The following is a 17,448-nucleotide window of genomic DNA, read 5'->3' on the forward strand; positions in this document are numbered from 1 at the left end:
TTGGGAGCATCAATGTATAATTTATTAAAATTTACTGGGGCATATGACCCCAACTTAATCAAAGTGGCTCCGCCACTGACGACATGTCACACTAGAGATTGGGGAGTTGCAACAACTAGGCGTGTTTCACATTGAAGACAGGTCCCATCTCTATAAATACAATGAATGAGGAGTAGCCTCCCTAAACAACATAATACTTTTTTTAACAAAGAATTTCTTGATATAGTTCGAGAAATGGATTCAAGATTCATCCATTCCATTCCTTCCTTGAGGTTCTTCTCACCAAATCATTTTCTCATCATATGATTGTACATATTGATTTGACATAGATGTATGTATATATTAATATATGTTTATACATGCTATGCAGGTGTAATGGTAAGAGTGAAAATGAAAAGTATAGTGACGATGAAGAGAGAAAGAGTGAGTACACTTTTGTGAGTGCTCTAAGTATGAATGGAGGAGATGGAGACAATAGTTACTCCACCAATTCTCTTCTTCAGGTTCTTTCATTCTCTATATTTTCTTTTATTTTTCTTTATGACATACTAACACATATTAATATTTATATATCACTCAAATTATTTAGAGTTCATAGTTTTGACGCTAAATTTATTTTATCTGTGTTGACATGTAAAACATGTACTTTACTTTTTCCCTAAAATATTACAAATTGTAATTTTAAAGTGCAAGCGTATTATTTTTCTCTGGTCTTCCGTTTATTTCTGCACGATTCTTAAAAAATATGTTTAAATTATCCAAAATTATGGTTTCATTTTAAAAATATATACTTACTGGTAAAAATGTATCCAATCGGAAACAATCAATCGAGTCTTTTTATTCCTAAAAATGTGACTTCATAAATGTGATCCTAACAATTTTACTTTTAGTAACAAGTTATTAATCATTTTGGCTCTGTATCTGTTTTTCAGAGAAGAGTTTTATCAATGACCAAACCCATCTTGGTTAAAAACACCAAGGAAATGTTGACAAACTTGGATTTTCCTAAATACATTAAAGTAGCCGATTTGGGATGTTCTTCGGGGCAAAACACATTCTTGGTAATGGCAGACATCGTTAACACAATCAATGCGTTATGTCAAGAATGTAACCAAAACCGACCAGAGATAGATTGTTGTCTTAATGATCTCCCGTGTAACGACTTCAACACAACTTTCAAGCTCATAACTTTCTTCAACCAGAAGCTAGCAAGCGAAGGATCGTGCTTCGTCTCTGGAGTCCCTGGTTCCTTTTACTCAAGTCTCTTCCCTCGCAAGAGTCTCCATTTCATTCATTCAAATTACAGTCTTCATTACCTCTCTAAGGTATTATAAGATTACTTTGTTACTACTTTCCACTAATAGAAAGAAAAAAAATCGTCATAAGTACAAAGCTTATAACAATGGAAATGTTGACTTATAAGGTTCCGGACGGATTGGAGAAGAACAAGATGAGTGTGTACATAACAAGTTCAAGTCCTCTAAGTGAATACGAGGCTTACTTGAATCAATTCCAAAGAGACTTTACGACATTTCTAAGAATGCGCTCTGAAGAGATGGTATCCAAAGGACGCATGGTTCTCACATTAATCGGAAGAAACACTATTGATGATCCATTGTATAGAGATTGCTGTCATTGGTCAACATTGCTATCCATTTCTCTCCGTGACCTAGTCTTCGAGGTAATTAAATATCCATATGTGTCGATATTCTTCATGCATGGTTTCACTTTCAAATATATTGATCTTTTTTCTGGTCAAAATAAAATAAATATTTGATCCTTTTGTAATCTATTTATATAGGGTATAGTGAGTGCAGCAAAGGTCAATTCGTTTAGCTTGCCGTTTTATGATCCGAACGAAGAAGAAGTGAAGGAGATTATTAGAAACGAGGGATCATTCCAAATAAACGACTTGGAGACACATGTATTTGATCTCGCTCATTGCAACGAAGATTGTAGCTTGCAAACACATAGAGCTAAACCAGGGGAAAAAGTAGCTAACTGCATAAGAGCACTGATTGAGACGATGCTTGTAGCTCACTTTGGAGATGCCTTTGATATCGATACATTGTTTGAAAGATATGCACATCATGTGTCTCAGCATACTAGCTGCAAGAACAAAACATCTGTCAGTCTAGTCGTCACATTGATTCGGAAATAACTTTCTTTATGTAACATGTACTAAGTTTAAGATAACAAATGAAAACGTCTTAAATAAAAAAATGACGTTTTGATATAATTTAAACGATCTATACACAGAGAAAGCGGTTATTGGATGAAAGATATGCACATCATGTGTCTCTTTTTGTGTGCTATTGATCAACTGTGGACCACATATTCTTTTGCTCTCACATGAGTGTTCGAACCGACAACTAGGCCATGATATCATAAAGGACACTGGCCACTGGGGCAATCATCCACAAGATCAATGCGTTTAACATTATTTATTTACATCTTTCCACGACACACTAGAAGAACTTTAAGAAGAAACGACTTAAAGCTATATATCCCAGTGTCTTTTTATATTCTGTTGATACGGATGAGAATTTCATTTAAACCCAGAGATATCACCAATGATTTCATCAAAGTTTTTGTTCTTCTTATTAATGATATTTCAATTTTTCCCACCTCTACGAGGTGCAGCTTCCTTTGACAACTTAAAGTGTAATAAATAATTCTCGTCTTTAATTTACTCTCTTGATCTTGAAAGTGCCAAGAATGGATTCAATATCCCTCCGCGCCAAGGCAATCCTTGCTCGCCAAGTTAATCATGAGTACTTTTCTTCTTTCACCAACTTCTGCAAAAGCTCTGTTTAACTCTTGTTTGGCTTTCTAATATCTTTGTGAAAGTAAGATTAGAGAATTATTTATTTTCTGAAATAAAATTTAATCATTAACAAGAAAAATCCTTCCTTGAGGTTCTTCTCTCCGATTCATCTTCGAAACACACACACACACACATATAATATATATATATATATATATGTTGATTTGATATGTATAGCTAATAGATATAATATGCAGGTGTGATTGTAAGAGTGATAATGAGAATTATAGTGACGATGAAGAGAGGAGTAGTAAATATCGTTTTGTGAGTGCTCTAAGTATGAGTGGAGGAAATGGAGACAACAGTTACTCCACAAATTCTCTTCTTCAGGTACTTTGATCTTTCATAAATTTGATTTCTTTTTGTTTGCTTTTAGATGTCAGATATCTTCTACTGTTTTATTTGCAAAGTGAAAACGTATAGGGGAACGCAAGAGAAAAGTTTTCTCTTTCATTTTTCTTTTGCGTTTACAATTAATAAAATAATTTTGTTTAAGAAATTAATACTACAAGTTATGGATTAAAAATGATATATTACACAGAACAATAATTGCAAACAAAAAACAATCAACACACAAAATTAGTTAATTCTCCCAAGTGTGAACACATTAATGTAATTTCCAAAATCTTTACTAACTACCAGTTTCTTGAATTTTTTTTTTTTTTTTTTTTTGCATCTTTTTCAGAAAAGAGTCTTATCAAAGATCAAAACAGTCTTGGTTGAAAACACCAAAGAAATGATGACAAATTTGGACTTTCCTAAATGCATTAAAATAGCCGATTTAGGATGTTCGTCGGGACCAAACACATTCTTGGCGATATCTCAGATCGTCAACACAATCAATGTGTTTTGCAAAGAATGCAATCAAAACCAGCCGGAGATAGATTGTTGTCTGAACGATCTGCCTAGTAACGATTTCAACACAACTTTCCAGTTTCTTACTTCCTTCAACAAGAAACTCACACAAGAAGGATCTTGCTTCGTCTCTGGAATCCCTGGTTCTTTTTACTCGAGGCTCTTCCCTCGCAAGAGTCTCCATTTCGTACATTCAAATTACAGTATTCATTTTCTCTCTAAGGTCTTTAATTTATATATAACTCTCAACGTATAGACATTTAAAATTCCTTATATGTACAAAGCTTATAACAATTGAATTGTTGACTTATAAGGTTCCGGACGGATTGGAGAAGAACAAGATGAGTGTGTACATAACAAGTTCAAGTCCTCTAAGTGAATACAAGGCTTACTTGAATCAATTTCAAAGAGACTTTACGACATTTCTAAGAATGCGCTCTGAAGAGATGGTATCTAATGGACGCATGGTCCTGACATTAATCGGAAGAAACACCACTGATGATCCGTTGTATAGGGATTGCTGTCACTTTTGGACATTGTTATCCAAATCTCTCTGTGACCTAGTCTTCGAGGTAGTGAAATTATTAAAAATTCATACTATTTTTTTTTTATTTTTCAAAAAATAAATATGTTCATGGATATTTTCAAATATTTGATCCATTTATATAGGGCCTAGTGAGTGCATCCAAGGTAAATACGTTCAAAATGCCTTTTTATGATCCGACCAAAGAAGAAGTGACAGATTTGATAAGAAAAGAGGGATCCTTCCAAATAAACGACTTGGAGACACATGGATTTGATCTCGGTCATAGTATCGAAGACTGTAGCTTACAACCACACAGAGTCAAATCAGGGCAAAAAGAAGCTAGTTGTATAAGAGCTGTGACTGAAACGATGCTCGTAGCTCATTTCGGAGATGCCATTAATATTGATACATTGTTTAACAAGTATGCGTTTCATGTGTCTCAGCATGCAACATGTACGGTCAAAACGACTGTCACTCTAGTCGTTTCATTGATTCGGAGTTAACTTTCGTTATGGATTAAGGATTAACTGGTGTGTGACATGCAACGTCAAATTTTCCTTAAACCACTGAATTGTGATTTATGTCAGATATTGTTGTTTGATTATGTTAACGTGGATTTGCACATGCATTATGTAAAAAATAGTTACTTATTCGGCATTGAAAAAAATAGATTAGCACAATCATAGGAACTCTCTAATACAAGAACTATATATATATTATATATCTACGTAGGTCATTAGTACGTCTCAATTGGCATCTTATTGATCATGCTCCCAATTTGTGTCCGCATTTGCCAAAACATAAGTCTTGAGCCAAAACTTAACTAGATTAATCTATGAGACATATGAATGAGTCGAGTATTCTTTTCATTTAGGCATCTATATTTGCCAATCATGATTGAAGTATTTTTTGCTTCTAAAAATGACTTAAAATTATTCACTCAGATATTAATAAAAATTGAACTCAGCAAAAAGTATTGTAACTGCACCAACCAAACCGAACTTGAAATAGAGTTTATGAATTCGATTACTAAATTTATAATTAATTAAAAAAAACCAAAGCCGAATTAGAGACTGTTATAGGAGAGAGTGGTATACTAAAATCAATTGTGTGTGGTCGTATTAAAGGAACGTGCGACCATGAAACAGACACGCGATTAAGAAGAAGAGTCTCACAGACACACTTGATGATGGTCTCTCTAAAAAAGCTTAGAGAAACGACTTGTGCTCCTTAACTATCCCACTACCCTTTCTCGCTCTATTTGTCAAACAGCTTAATTGGGGTTTTTTGCATCTACCTATTAACCATATATATTCTAAATGAAATTATTCGATCTTTAATTCCAAAATGATGTAAATAACAGATTTTGCATGGAAAATTCAGATGTCCAAAAAAAAAACAATATACAGAGGACAATTGTCGAGTATCGTATAATTTAATGCAATATAATATTTAAAAAAATAAGAGAATAACTCTTGAAGATACGATGAGTTGCACTTGCTGATTGCTTGTTACTTGGTAATATTCTTGACGTGGAGTGGGTGCTCTTCACATCATGCATCCATTAACCGAATCCGTATATACTTTCGATCTGCACATACACCCGCCTACATGTGTTTATTAATTTATAAAATTGAATTCTGTATTTATCTCTTTGTGTTAATATATTTTACTAGCTTATCTTTTCTCTTTCTGTTTGTCTTTTTTTCTTTTCTAACAATATATTACATGGTCTTGAAATTTCGAATTGAGATTCTTCTTAACAAACTTATATCACTAGCTAGAACATTAAAAAAAAAAAAATCATTTTAATTATATACTTTGCCACTACTGATTATATTATTGTCTCCAAGTCTTGCTTGAAGTCTTATCGCACCCTTACGACAAACTAGTTGGAGTTGAGTTTCTTAGAGTCAATTTTAGACAATTGTAGACAACTAAAGTAATATGTTTTTTTCATTATATACACACTAACGTATAGATGTGTAGCTAGAAATATGGTAAACAAATGAAAATATATATAAAAAAAAAATTGGATTGAAATAATGAAAGATGGAGTGGAGTAATGGTAGAGAGAGATGAAGGGAGAGCCGTAGATTCCGTGAGAGACAGGCTTGCATTGCTCTTATCATTACTCCATCCTTCTTTCACCCAAACCTATCTCTTAACCTCTACTTCCGTTTTTTTTTCCATTTTTTATACATATATTTCTCAAAATTTAAACATCACTCGACAGTCCACACAAATGAAATCATCCATAATTAACAAAATTTGACCCCAAAAATAAAAATTGCAGCAATGTATAGTAGAATAAAAGAAGATTAATTTGCAGTTACGAATGATTTAGTTCTTTTTAGTACAAGATAACACATTTTCGAATATGTTAAGATTTAAATATCTACTACAGTATATATTATATAAGTATAAAATTTTAAATAATTATGCAATATATAATATATATATATAATACTTGTTAAGACTAATATTTTCAAAATAACAGTGAATTTTATTATTTTAAATTTTAAATTAATCAATATACAATTCATTAGACCTGAGGTAATGTTGAAATCATTGAATCATATATATTATTGTAATATTCTATCTGTAAATGTCTATTTTGAAGTGATATATGCCTAAAATTTGTTAAATTTCACTCATGTGAAAAGTAAAAAACTAATTTGAACAAAAACAACTAACGAAACAATTTTATGTATGATCACACCCCGAAATAAATCGTTATACAGAGTGAAAAACGGATTATGAAGTGGAACAAACATATATTACTTTAGAAATTGTCTAAAATTGTACATTTTTTGTTGCAAAATGGTTATACACACACTTTCTCTCTCTCTATCTCATTGTATTGTGATCAGTTTGCCAAGTTGGGAAAATGGTAGAAGAGAGACAATAACAGAAGTACTAAAATTTAAGAGGCTACAAAAGGACAAGTCCAAACATATTCACACACTTAAAAAGCTTTTCTCATATATTTTTGTTCTATATGTGTGGTGTCTCTCTTTGACTCCTCTCTTCCCTAAATCACTCACTATTTATGTATCCATCTCTCCACACATCTCTCTCCATCTCACACACATCTTTCTCTTAACACATTACTATATATGCATCTCTCATCCTTAACTTCTTCATGATCAACAACACAAATACACTTCTCCTTTCTTGATCATTATCTTTGATCTTGAATACTGGGCTAATGGAAGCGTTCGAAGAGGCAATAGCGGCCTCAAAGGAGCAATCTTTGATCCTTAAAGGAAAGCGGACGAAGCGACAACGTCCACAATCTCCTATTCCTTTCTCTATCTCCCCTGCTATAGTTTCTTCCCCGGCAGGCGAAGAGTCCACTGATCTTGATTCCAAGGACAATGCTTTAGGAATTAATGTCGAAAACCGTAAAAAGGATGGTGTGATCACGTCTTCATCTTCATCAGCCTCTTGGTCCTCCAACAACAACCAAACATTAAAGACAGTAGAAGACGAGGAAGATCAAGACATAGCCAATTGTTTGATGCTCCTTGCTCAAGGACATTCTCTTCCCAACCACAACCAACAGCTTAAGATACCTTACCACGAAACAAACAACAACAACAATAACGCGTATAGATTTAGCAGCAGGAGGTTTTTAGAGACTTCTTCATCTAACGGTGGTGGTAAAGCCGGTTACTACGTTTATCAGTGCAAAACATGTGACCGGACCTTTCCTTCTTTTCAGGCTTTAGGCGGCCATAGAGCTAGCCACAAGAAACCTAAAGCCACATCCTTTTACTCCAACCTTGACCTTAAGAAGAACATATATGAAAACGACGCCGTTTCATTGGCCACAACGACAACTATTTACAATAACACCAAGAACAATAGCAATAGATCGCTTGTCGTGTACGGTAAGGCAGGTAACAATAAGGTTCATGAATGTGGAATCTGTGGAGCCGAGTTTACGTCTGGACAAGCTTTAGGTGGCCACATGAGACGGCATAGAGGCGCGGTGGTTGTCGCGGCGGCCGCCCCTCCCACCGTTACAGTGGCCACGGCTGCGGCCAACACGGAGCTATCACTGTCTTCGATGTCGTTCGATCAAATATCGGACGGCCAAGATCATCTAGTGATGCCAGCGACAAAGAGAGCTAAGAAGACGGTCGTGTCGTTGGATTTGGATCTGAATCTACCCGCACCGGAAGATGAGAATCGGGTCAACGGATTCAACTTTGTTGTGAAGGAAAAACAGGAACAAGAACATCAACAAAACAAGCAAAGAGAAGAACCAGAGTCTCTTGTCTTGTCTGCTCCTACATTGGTGGATTGCCATTACTGATTTGTTATTACATCATAATCTTTTTATAAAAAAAAATCATTTTTTCTATATCAAACAATTTTTTTTTGTGTGTAAACGATTCTTTGCTTGTTAAAGACTTGCAATATTCTTTTTTTTTTTGTTTTTGCCTGGTCCTTTTCAGAGGAATACTAAAATATAATCAATTTGTTAGTTTCGATTTGTTACAAAAGAAAATTTTATAAAAATTGATGTCACGCTCTTTTATACTTTTGATCAAACATTTATTTTCTTTTTTCTTTTCCTTCCAACGAAAAACTAAAGCTCATGAAAAGGGCGTGACGAGGATCGAGTCTTATTGTGTAGTTCTTTTTTTTTTTTGCAGTTGAAAGAACAGTTCTCTTATCTGTTAACAACAAAGTTTTAAATTGTTTAAAAATAAAATAATCGACAGTGAGACTTTTCCAATCAAATATAGTGTTTTTTTTTCAATCGGAAACAAACATTTCTTTTTGTTCTTTTATTGCCTTTCCGATAATGTTGTCGATATATGGATATACATATACTCTAATATCTATTCACATACTGTTTTGTTGCAATGAATGCTTTTCCTAGATTCCAGGATCTCCATCGAAAGACAAATTTATTATTCTCTTAAACTTTAAAATATCCAATTTTCCTTAGAAAAATACTATATGATTTACTTAATTATTACTGGTATCATCTTTCATATAAAAAAATATTCAAACCAGCTGGAAAGGATAATTACTTCAAACCTGAATCTGGCTATTTTTCTCACTTCGCCATCGTCAAGACCGTATTTGCTTTCCGTGATCAAAAGTGATTGCTGTTTGGTATTCTCAGTGAAGACTGCATGCTGTTTAGCTCCCGTTTTTCTACTAATCAATTCGAAATGGCATTATAACCAAAGATGCCAGAACGATTTGGGCCTCAGCTTATGATCTGGCCCAAAATAGATTGATTTGACCTAAGGTTGCTAAAATGGGTAACGCGTTTACTTGGCCATTTTAGTGATGCGTTGAATCATTTTATGATTGTTTTTGTTCCTATGAGCCATAGATGGATTGGGAACGATGACGTGAATCTCTATTGTAAAGTTGGTAAAAATATTAGGAATTCTAGGACATAATTTTCTTTGTTTTTTTATATGAAAATATCGTCAAATAATAACATATTTCCTTTTTATTCCTGACAACTGCTCTTGAATCTGAGCAATGTCCAATAATATCCCATGAGAAGAGCTTCTTTTGAGTCTTTTGTAAGGCAAAGTCAAACAATGCTTGGTGACCGGGGAGGGAATTGCTTGACGGTGACAATGGAGGGTACTTCTGTCATTTTCTTGAATCTGGCTGCGTGCGTCACGACGCTATGAGACTTTCGTTTCACGTAATTGCGATCTTTAAAAAAAAGCAATACGGATAAAGTCTGTTACTGTACAAAAACGAATAAATGTAATTTTGCTTATAAAAAAATTCTTTCCGGCCATGTTCGTTTATAGACGTCATTGTCAAATTATTGTTAACCTTCTCAATTTTTTTTTTCTTCTTATTATTATCTAAAAGTTTTGACCTTAAACTCACATACGCCAATCGAAGTAGGCAATGTGGTTTTTAAATCGTTTATTGTCTTTTAAGTTTAGGAGACTAATGGCATAGCCATTTCATAAATAATTTCGTTTGATCTCATCTCTGTGATTCTTTTTCCTCCTCTTTTATAGTCCTATATAATCATTAATTCACGAATCTTTATGTACAAATCTTTACAAAATCATTTGTTTTTTTCTTTAGTTCTAAGTGATTTATTCCTTTCCCTCCTTTTTCATCACAAAATCTTTAAAAGGTTAGAAATTCATATCTTTTATATGATATGTACATTAAGATTTTATATATTGTAGTTTTGATATAATATTGAATAATAAACTTTTAATGTGTTGTCTAATTTTTGTTTTAAAAAAAAAATAGTCATGTCTGTAGTCCAAGTGAAAACCTTATAACTAATTAATAACACAAACTAATAACTAAAAATGAAACTATAAAATAATTTCATAAATACAATTTGTCAGCAATATATATACATACATCAGATTATATATCTTACTGCTGTAAAAAAAGTTTTAAATATACTATATACTTTCTTCATTTTACATGTAAAATATGGTAATCTTATGATCAGTTCAAGGCTTTTGTATTGTAAATTGGTTGTTGGTACTATATAAAAGGTTTTGTATTAAGCGAGAGATATTATGCCAAGAAAATAAATAGATTGAAAAAACAGATTTGCGTCTCCCAACGACCTTTAACACGTTGGAATCTTCTAGAGTCACAAATATGGCAAGGGTGTTGACGTGTCACCTAACTAGATGCTGTCACTAATCAAATATCACCGTACCGTCACTGTAAACTTCTCTCCAACCTCACCGTCGTGGAAGATTTTAAAACCTTGGCTGCGTAATTTCTTCTTTTTTCTCTCTTTCCACGGTTGCTTAATTCCAATGGCATCGTGATCGTCTTTCTCTCTCTCCTCCGTCTTTTCAGTTTTCCCAATTCTTCTTAAAACCCTAATTTCTTAAATCTAATTTGTCTGTTATTTTTATCTCGAATCGGCAAATTCCGCTCGCCCAAAAAACTTCTTCAAGCTCGAGTTTGCGTTCTGGTTCATCGATTGATGGGTCGCGGCTCAGTGACGTCGCTCGCTCCTGGGTTCCGTTTCCACCCTACGGATGAGGAACTCGTTCGCTACTATCTGAAGCGTAAGGTCTGCAATAGACCCTTCAAGTTCGATGCTATTTCCGTCACCGATATTTATAAATCCGAGCCGTGGGATCTACCAGGTTACTTTTCCAATCTCCCTTCTTTTTGTTTTTCCCTTTAATCTCGGTGGCTAGATCGAATTCCGTAGCTCGATTGTGACCTAGAATTCAGCTTGATTCGATTGATTTTGTCTTTGTTATGGGTTTGGATATTAGATAAGTCGAAGCTGAAAAGTAGAGACTTGGAGTGGTACTTCTTTAGTATGCTGGATAAGAAATACAGTAATGGTTCGAAGACGAATCGGGCGACGGAGAAAGGCTACTGGAAGACGACGGGGAAGGATCGGGAAATTCGTAATGGTGTAAGGGTCGTTGGGATGAAGAAGACGCTTGTCTATCACAAGGGTCGAGCTCCTCGTGGTGAAAGGACCAACTGGGTTATGCACGAGTATCGGCTTTCTGATGAGGAACTGAAGAAAGCTGGCGTGTCACAGGTTAGATCAATTTGGTTTCTTCTGCTTACTCTGAAAAGTTAATTTTTTTTTATGGTAATGGATTGAGTTATTGACTTTGTTGCGTCGTTGTGGGGGTTGGTGGAGAAGGATGCATTTGTGCTATGTAGGATATTCCAGAAAAGCGGCACGGGGCCTAAGAATGGGGAGCAGTACGGTGCTCCATTTCTTGAGGAGGAGTGGGAAGAGGATAAAATGACATTTGTACCAGATCAAGATGCTTTCAGTGAAGGATTGGCTGTTGATGATGATGTTTATGTTGATATTGACGACATTGCCGAGGTTTGTGTTAGAAGTAGTAGCTCCTACCTTTTTATTTAACTATTCCCGAAATTGTTTCTCTTTATGTTAAATGTTTAGTGTAAGAGTGTTCATTGATGCGGCTAGAAAAATGGTGTGGATATCGCAAATGCTTAAGAATGATAAGTGTTGTGGTTACATATATCGAACTGTATACATGTTTAGATTATATATTAGGGATGTAAGTTAGTTAGCTTAGGTTTCTGCATATTGATGATGATAAGTGATAATATACATTTCTACATGATTAATGTTGGGATTTCATTCATGGCATTTCTTTTGTGTGAGCCGTGAGCGTCTGAATCCGAATTTCTTTTTGCAGAATCCTGAAAATCTGGTGGTCTATGATGCCATTCCTGTTCCACCTAATTACTGTCATGGAGAAACAAGCAATAATGTTGAATCAGAAAACTACTCAGACTCTGGAAATTACATTCAACCAGGAAACTATGCTGTTGACTCTGGTGGCTACTTTGAACAACCAATTGAAAATTTTGAGGAGGATCAGAAGCCTATCATTCGGGATGGTAGCATTCAGCCTTGTTCTCTGTTTCCGGATGAACAAATTGATTGTGGTGTGCAAGATGAGAACGCGGTGAAGCTGGAAACTTCCAACAGTAATGTCTTTGTGGCTGATACTTGCTACAGTGACATTCCTATTGATACCAACTATCTGCCTGACGAGCCATTCATTGATCCTAACAACAATCTTCCACTCAGTGATGGTCTATACCTGGAAACGAATGATCTCAGCAGTGGTTTACAAGATGGTTTTAACTTTGAAGATTATCTCAACTTCTTTGACGATGAGGATACTCAGAATTTGACTCTTGATGTTTCTCAATTGATGGGATCTGAAGATGCTCTTCCTGACCAAGAAGGACTCGACCAGAATGTAAGAGTCTTTCTTGCGACTTGCTTAGTTTTTCTATATGTGAAGTCCTTTCTAACTTACCTTTACACCAACAGCCTTCCCCTGAAGAAGTGGAGAAGGAGGTCGCAGAAGGCAAAGAGGCGGTGGAGAAAACGGAAAATGGCGAAGGATCTTCCTCAAAACAAGAGGCAGATGTCACGGATTTCGAATCAGGTAGCACTCAGATGATCATATATTCCTCGTCAAACAAACCATTTGATGACCGTTTCTGACTCTTTTGAAACTTAATCCTGCAGCTTCAAAGTACCCTTTCCTCAAAAAGGCGAGCCACATGTTTGGGGCCATTCCTGCTCCACCTTCATTTGCTTCCCAGTTCCAATCAAAGGATGCTGCAATCCGGCTACACTCAGCACAATCTTCAGGTTCAGTTCACGTTACTGCAGGTATGATCAGAATATCAAACATGACTCTAGCAGCTGATAGCGGTATGGGCTGGTCGTATGACAAGAACGGTAACCTCAACGTAGTCCTTTCTTTCGGCTTGGTCCAACGGGATGATGAGATGGGTTCCTCTGGAAGCAAGACTGGAGGAACTACAGCGACAAGAGCTATGTTGATCTTTATGTGTTTATGGGTTCTCTTACTCTCCGTTAGCTTCAAAATAGGAACCATGGTCTCTGCTCGGTGAAAGCATCAATAGTTGAATCATCTCAAGATAAGCTCTTTCAGTGTTTGTACCTCTCCAATGATATAGGCTTTACTTTGGCAGTGCTTTGCTGCCCAATATATTATTTTTTCTTTCGAGGGTTTTTGTGTAGTTGGAATTCTCTTTACAATTTCTAGTTTGTGCTTCTAGAAATAAGAACAACTTTTTTTTCTTCTTTTTTTTTTTACGACTGTTATCATTTGATCCTTGCTCTTTGTTTGTTGGAAACATTGGTTTTAAACGTTTCAAACTGAAATGATATATTTACCAGCAAAAAGAAAAATTTGTAATTTCTCCAATATATAAGGGGAAAGAAAAAAAGCATTCATAACAAACAAATTGATTCTGAATCTCGCATACTTTGTAAGAACGAACTTATATATATCCCATACTCTCACATCAAAAATAGTATTATAAACCAATGTCTGATTCTCTCTCGAACGCTGAGCTTTCTTCAGATGTATGTATTTGAGTAACCAAACTGATTTGGGATTTACCTTGCAATCCAACCCCACACACCACCAGAGCCTTGCCTTTGCACGGTCCCATCTGCTCCTTCATCAGACGCTGACTTCTGTCGTCTAAGCATCTCAACTTCAGCTTCAATGGATTGTCCTGACTCCAGTGCTTTCTGCAGTTCTGCTATTTGTGCCTGAGACACGCCAGTAGATAGAATCGCAATTGAGTTGGAAATTTTGTAAAAGAGAGACAAAATGCGAAAACTTTAGCAGACTGTGAAGGTAGAAGGAGGCCTATATACCTCAAGTTTAAAGCATCTTGACCGTTCTGAAATAAGTTGGCCTTGTACAGATTGGAGTTCCTGCGATAATGTGAATAGATTGTGAACCGCGTTCATCTAACACGAAAAGGGATAACAATTCACTTAAGAGTGTTAGAGGTACGAACTTGGGATAGCTCAGTGTGGCTGCTATTAACTTCATCTATCCTTTCCTTGAGCTTCGAGTTTTCTACTTGGGTTTCTGCAACAGATGACTCCAATGTTCTTTTTTCTTCTTTAATGGCATCGATTTTGTTTCTAATCTCTCTCTCAGAGAAGGTGTTTCCTATTCCGTTAAGAGTTGGATTTGCAGGTGGAGGAAAATCTGACTTATCTGACTTGGCTATGGCATAAGCAGCAGTGACAGAGGCCGCAGCTGCAGCAGCTGCTGGTGACTTAAAGATTTTGGGATGTGAGGATTCTCCTGGTTTTAGTCTCATAACGAATATCTGTGTGAAAAAGAAGACATGAGCCGACTATAATGGATAAGACATATCAACAAGGCAAGACTTGTATAAGCTGCAATCTATTGCTACGGGCTTACATCATTGTTATACTTCCCGTTATAGCCGCCAAAAGCTACTAAGATGTTCTCTCCAAATACTAATGCTGAGCACACACTAAGACCCTGCAGTTGAATCACAAAGCAATACATAAGAAAACTCGGATAGGAAAGAAAATGAAACATCTAACTTCGGATTAATTTTAAAAGTATCGACCTCACTAGCAAGTGGATGCCTTGCTCCTACATGGGTTGATGTAGACCAAACCAGCTTCGACATATTTAGAACAAGGGTCTCTAAACATCCTGCACAGGAAAGAAAAGAGTTACAGAGGAGAGGTGCATGCAAAGTGTTGACTGCAAAATGTAATTCCGCAGAATGCATTTACCAGTACTGTTATCACCGCCCCCAACTATATACCAGTTTTCGTCAATGGTTATTCCAGCGTGTCCTGCCCGAGGTGTTACAACATCTCCCTGAACATGAGGCTGTGACCACTCCATCTGCCATGAGTGAAACTCATCAGAATATGATGAAAATGGCAAAGAAAATTCAAGAAATATGTGCTTACAGTTTGCAAGTCAAGGATATGAAGATCATTAAAGAAGATCGAATGAGAACAACCCCCAAAAATCAAGAGGTAACGATCGGAATGTGTAGCAGTTGTGTGATCAAATCTGGGAGCTGGGCGTGTCTGCCTATCAAACGGAAAATAATTCAGATGTAAGGCCAGCCAGAAAAAACTGCAGTTAACATAAGCATGGATCTAGTTGGCTGCACTTTTGCATAAACTTACGTTGTCTCTACCACATCCCAAGTCATTGTCTCGAGATCAAGAACATGCAGATCATTCAGCAGTCTCCTTTTCTTATCCTCCCCACCAAAAACAATAACTCGGGAACCTACCAGTGTAATGGAATGTCCACCACGTGAAACCTATAAATCATGGAATACCACGACATCAAGAACATGCAGATCATTTATAGCTAGCCGAAACATAAAATGTGTAAGGAGCAATTCAGATAACTGTTTTCCTACCGGAACATTCCCCGAGGCATCAATGAATCCACACAGATGTGTTTCTAAATCAATGAACCGCACTGTAAGGAAGAATTAACACACTCTATAAGCATCTGAAAGAGCATCCACATTATTCTTTATTTTTTCTCTTGCATCTCACAGAAGATCAAAAGGTAAGCTGGATATGGCTTACCTGACATGTTATCTGATGACTTCTTGGAGTGTCCCCCAATCAGAAGAAGCTTGTTTCCCCACTTAATCTGCCAAAATGATCTCATTTAACATATAAAGTATGATTGCAAAATGCATCTTCATGTAAAGAACTTACCATGCGGTGGTCTGAAATAGCAGGAAAAGCTTCCCGTAAGCTGTCATCATCCTCTTCGATGTTCCCAGCACTTGATGATTCAGTTTTCAGTTTCAAACTAGACCAAGTCAAACTTCTCAGATCAAACACCTGATGAGTTTGAGTTTTTTCAAATCAACGCAGATTCATGGAAAAAAAAAGGACACAAAAAGAGACAGGAAACACCAAAACTACCTGGACATCCGCTAAATAACGGCCATTACGGCTTCCACCGACAATGTACAGTTTCTCATCAACAACCACTGCCGCATGCTGCATTTTCCAGACAACAGATGAAAAAGATTCAAGGTATTTGAATATCAAAGAACTTGCACGAAGATAATATTAATCGATCACCTTGTACCGAGCTGATGCTCTCGAGCCAGGAACAGGGAGTGGTGTCCATTCATCGTAAGCGAGATTTGAATGCCAATCACCAATGTCTATTTCTTTCCTGATCTCCTCCATTACCAGAAGCAGCGATCTAAGGACTATGTCACAGCTTCAGTCTGCCATTTTTTAGAACAAGTTATAAGCTGAGTTTCGATCTCATCTGATTTAACAATTGGACACCGAAACACAAAACTCTATAATCAAAATAGATACGACTTCCAGAAATATAGAATTAGCGTCTCACGATCCTTCATTTCCAGATATAGGGACATTGCAATCACAAAGAGATCTGAACACCAAATTCGACATTGCTATCAAGAAGACCAATTAAGAGAACGGATAACTAAAGGGAAGGTGAAAGACGAACGTAAAGACAGCAATCGAAATGGCGGCGATTGCCTGAGCCGCCGGAGAAAGCGAATGGTATCGGAGCCGGAGAGGGACCGTGCTGAGAAGGATTGTGGGAAGTTGAGATCGAATCTCCAGGTGTATTAAAAGTTTATGGGCACTTCGATAATAATTAAAAGTCCCCGGTACTACTTGGGTAAATATAAAAAATATAGAGAGCTCATTTTGAAGAGCTTGATTAAGTTCTCAATTTTTGTGATTACGAGATAAGTATTAAGTCCGCAATTTTTTGTCAATAGTTCTAACTTCTAAAATCCAAATTTCCAAAATATAGATGATGTAGTTTATCGTAATACTTCACTACAAAGAAGAATTTGATGAGTTACAAGTTTACAACTGTAAATAGTT

General features: G+C 36.0%; 5 protein-coding genes across 7 annotated transcripts; 4 read left to right on the plus strand and 1 right to left on the minus strand.

The window, feature by feature from the left end:
* The first annotated feature begins 218 nt into the window (after positions 1–218).
* LOC18019366 (salicylate/benzoate carboxyl methyltransferase) lies at positions 219–2,315 on the plus strand. 2 transcript variants are annotated; one of them, XM_024156351.1, is made up of 5 exons: positions 219–272; positions 371–503; positions 933–1,325; positions 1,424–1,681; positions 1,802–2,315. In XM_024156351.1, exons 1-5 carry the CDS (start codon positions 235–237, stop codon positions 2,159–2,161), a joined length of 1,182 nt encoding a protein of 393 aa, XP_024012119.1. In that variant the 5' UTR covers positions 219–234; the 3' UTR covers positions 2,162–2,315. The 2 variants fall into 2 exon arrangements, with proteins under 2 accessions (XP_024012119.1, XP_024012118.1); XM_024156350.1 differs by lacking the exon at positions 219–272 and having other exon boundaries at positions 330–503.
* A 184-nt stretch (positions 2,316–2,499) lies between these two features.
* On the plus strand, positions 2,500–4,828 carry LOC112086727 (salicylate/benzoate carboxyl methyltransferase-like). 2 transcript variants are annotated; one of them, XM_024156219.1, is made up of 5 exons: positions 2,500–2,774; positions 3,025–3,157; positions 3,513–3,905; positions 3,997–4,254; positions 4,352–4,828. In XM_024156219.1, exons 1-5 carry the CDS (start codon positions 2,719–2,721, stop codon positions 4,709–4,711), a joined length of 1,200 nt encoding a protein of 399 aa, XP_024011987.1. In that variant the 5' UTR covers positions 2,500–2,718; the 3' UTR covers positions 4,712–4,828. The 2 variants fall into 2 exon arrangements, with proteins under 2 accessions (XP_024011987.1, XP_024011988.1); XM_024156220.1 differs by having other exon boundaries at positions 2,691–2,763.
* A 2,591-nt stretch (positions 4,829–7,419) lies between these two features.
* Positions 7,420–8,532, plus strand: LOC18019367 (zinc finger protein ZAT5). The gene has a single exon (XM_006398835.2). It carries the CDS (start codon positions 7,420–7,422, stop codon positions 8,530–8,532), a length of 1,113 nt encoding a protein of 370 aa, XP_006398898.1.
* A 2,442-nt stretch (positions 8,533–10,974) lies between these two features.
* Positions 10,975–13,895, plus strand: LOC18019368 (NAC domain-containing protein 78). Its single transcript, XM_006398836.2, has 6 exons — positions 10,975–11,341; positions 11,477–11,754; positions 11,863–12,054; positions 12,395–12,967; positions 13,042–13,159; positions 13,243–13,895. The coding sequence occupies exons 1-6, from the start codon at positions 11,176–11,178 to the stop codon at positions 13,632–13,634; spliced, it is 1,719 nt and encodes a 572-aa protein (XP_006398899.1). The 5' UTR covers positions 10,975–11,175; the 3' UTR covers positions 13,635–13,895.
* On the minus strand, positions 13,828–17,185 carry LOC18019369 (acyl-CoA-binding domain-containing protein 6). The gene is made up of 14 exons (XM_006398837.2): positions 17,060–17,185; positions 16,657–16,808; positions 16,495–16,572; positions 16,282–16,410; positions 16,147–16,213; positions 15,972–16,033; positions 15,730–15,869; positions 15,505–15,631; positions 15,322–15,436; positions 15,150–15,238; positions 14,975–15,058; positions 14,559–14,879; positions 14,413–14,472; positions 13,828–14,304 (listed from the first exon to the last, which is right to left on the minus strand). Exons 2-14 carry the CDS (start codon positions 16,765–16,767, stop codon positions 14,146–14,148), a joined length of 1,542 nt encoding a protein of 513 aa, XP_006398900.1. The 5' UTR covers positions 16,768–16,808; positions 17,060–17,185; the 3' UTR covers positions 13,828–14,145.
* Positions 17,186–17,448: the final 263 nt, after the last annotated feature.

The sequence above is a fragment of the Eutrema salsugineum genome, unplaced genomic scaffold (assembly GCF_000478725.1).
Source record: "Eutrema salsugineum unplaced genomic scaffold, Eutsalg1_0 scaffold_2, whole genome shotgun sequence".
Classification (NCBI taxonomy): Eukaryota; Viridiplantae; Streptophyta; class Magnoliopsida; order Brassicales; family Brassicaceae; genus Eutrema; species Eutrema salsugineum.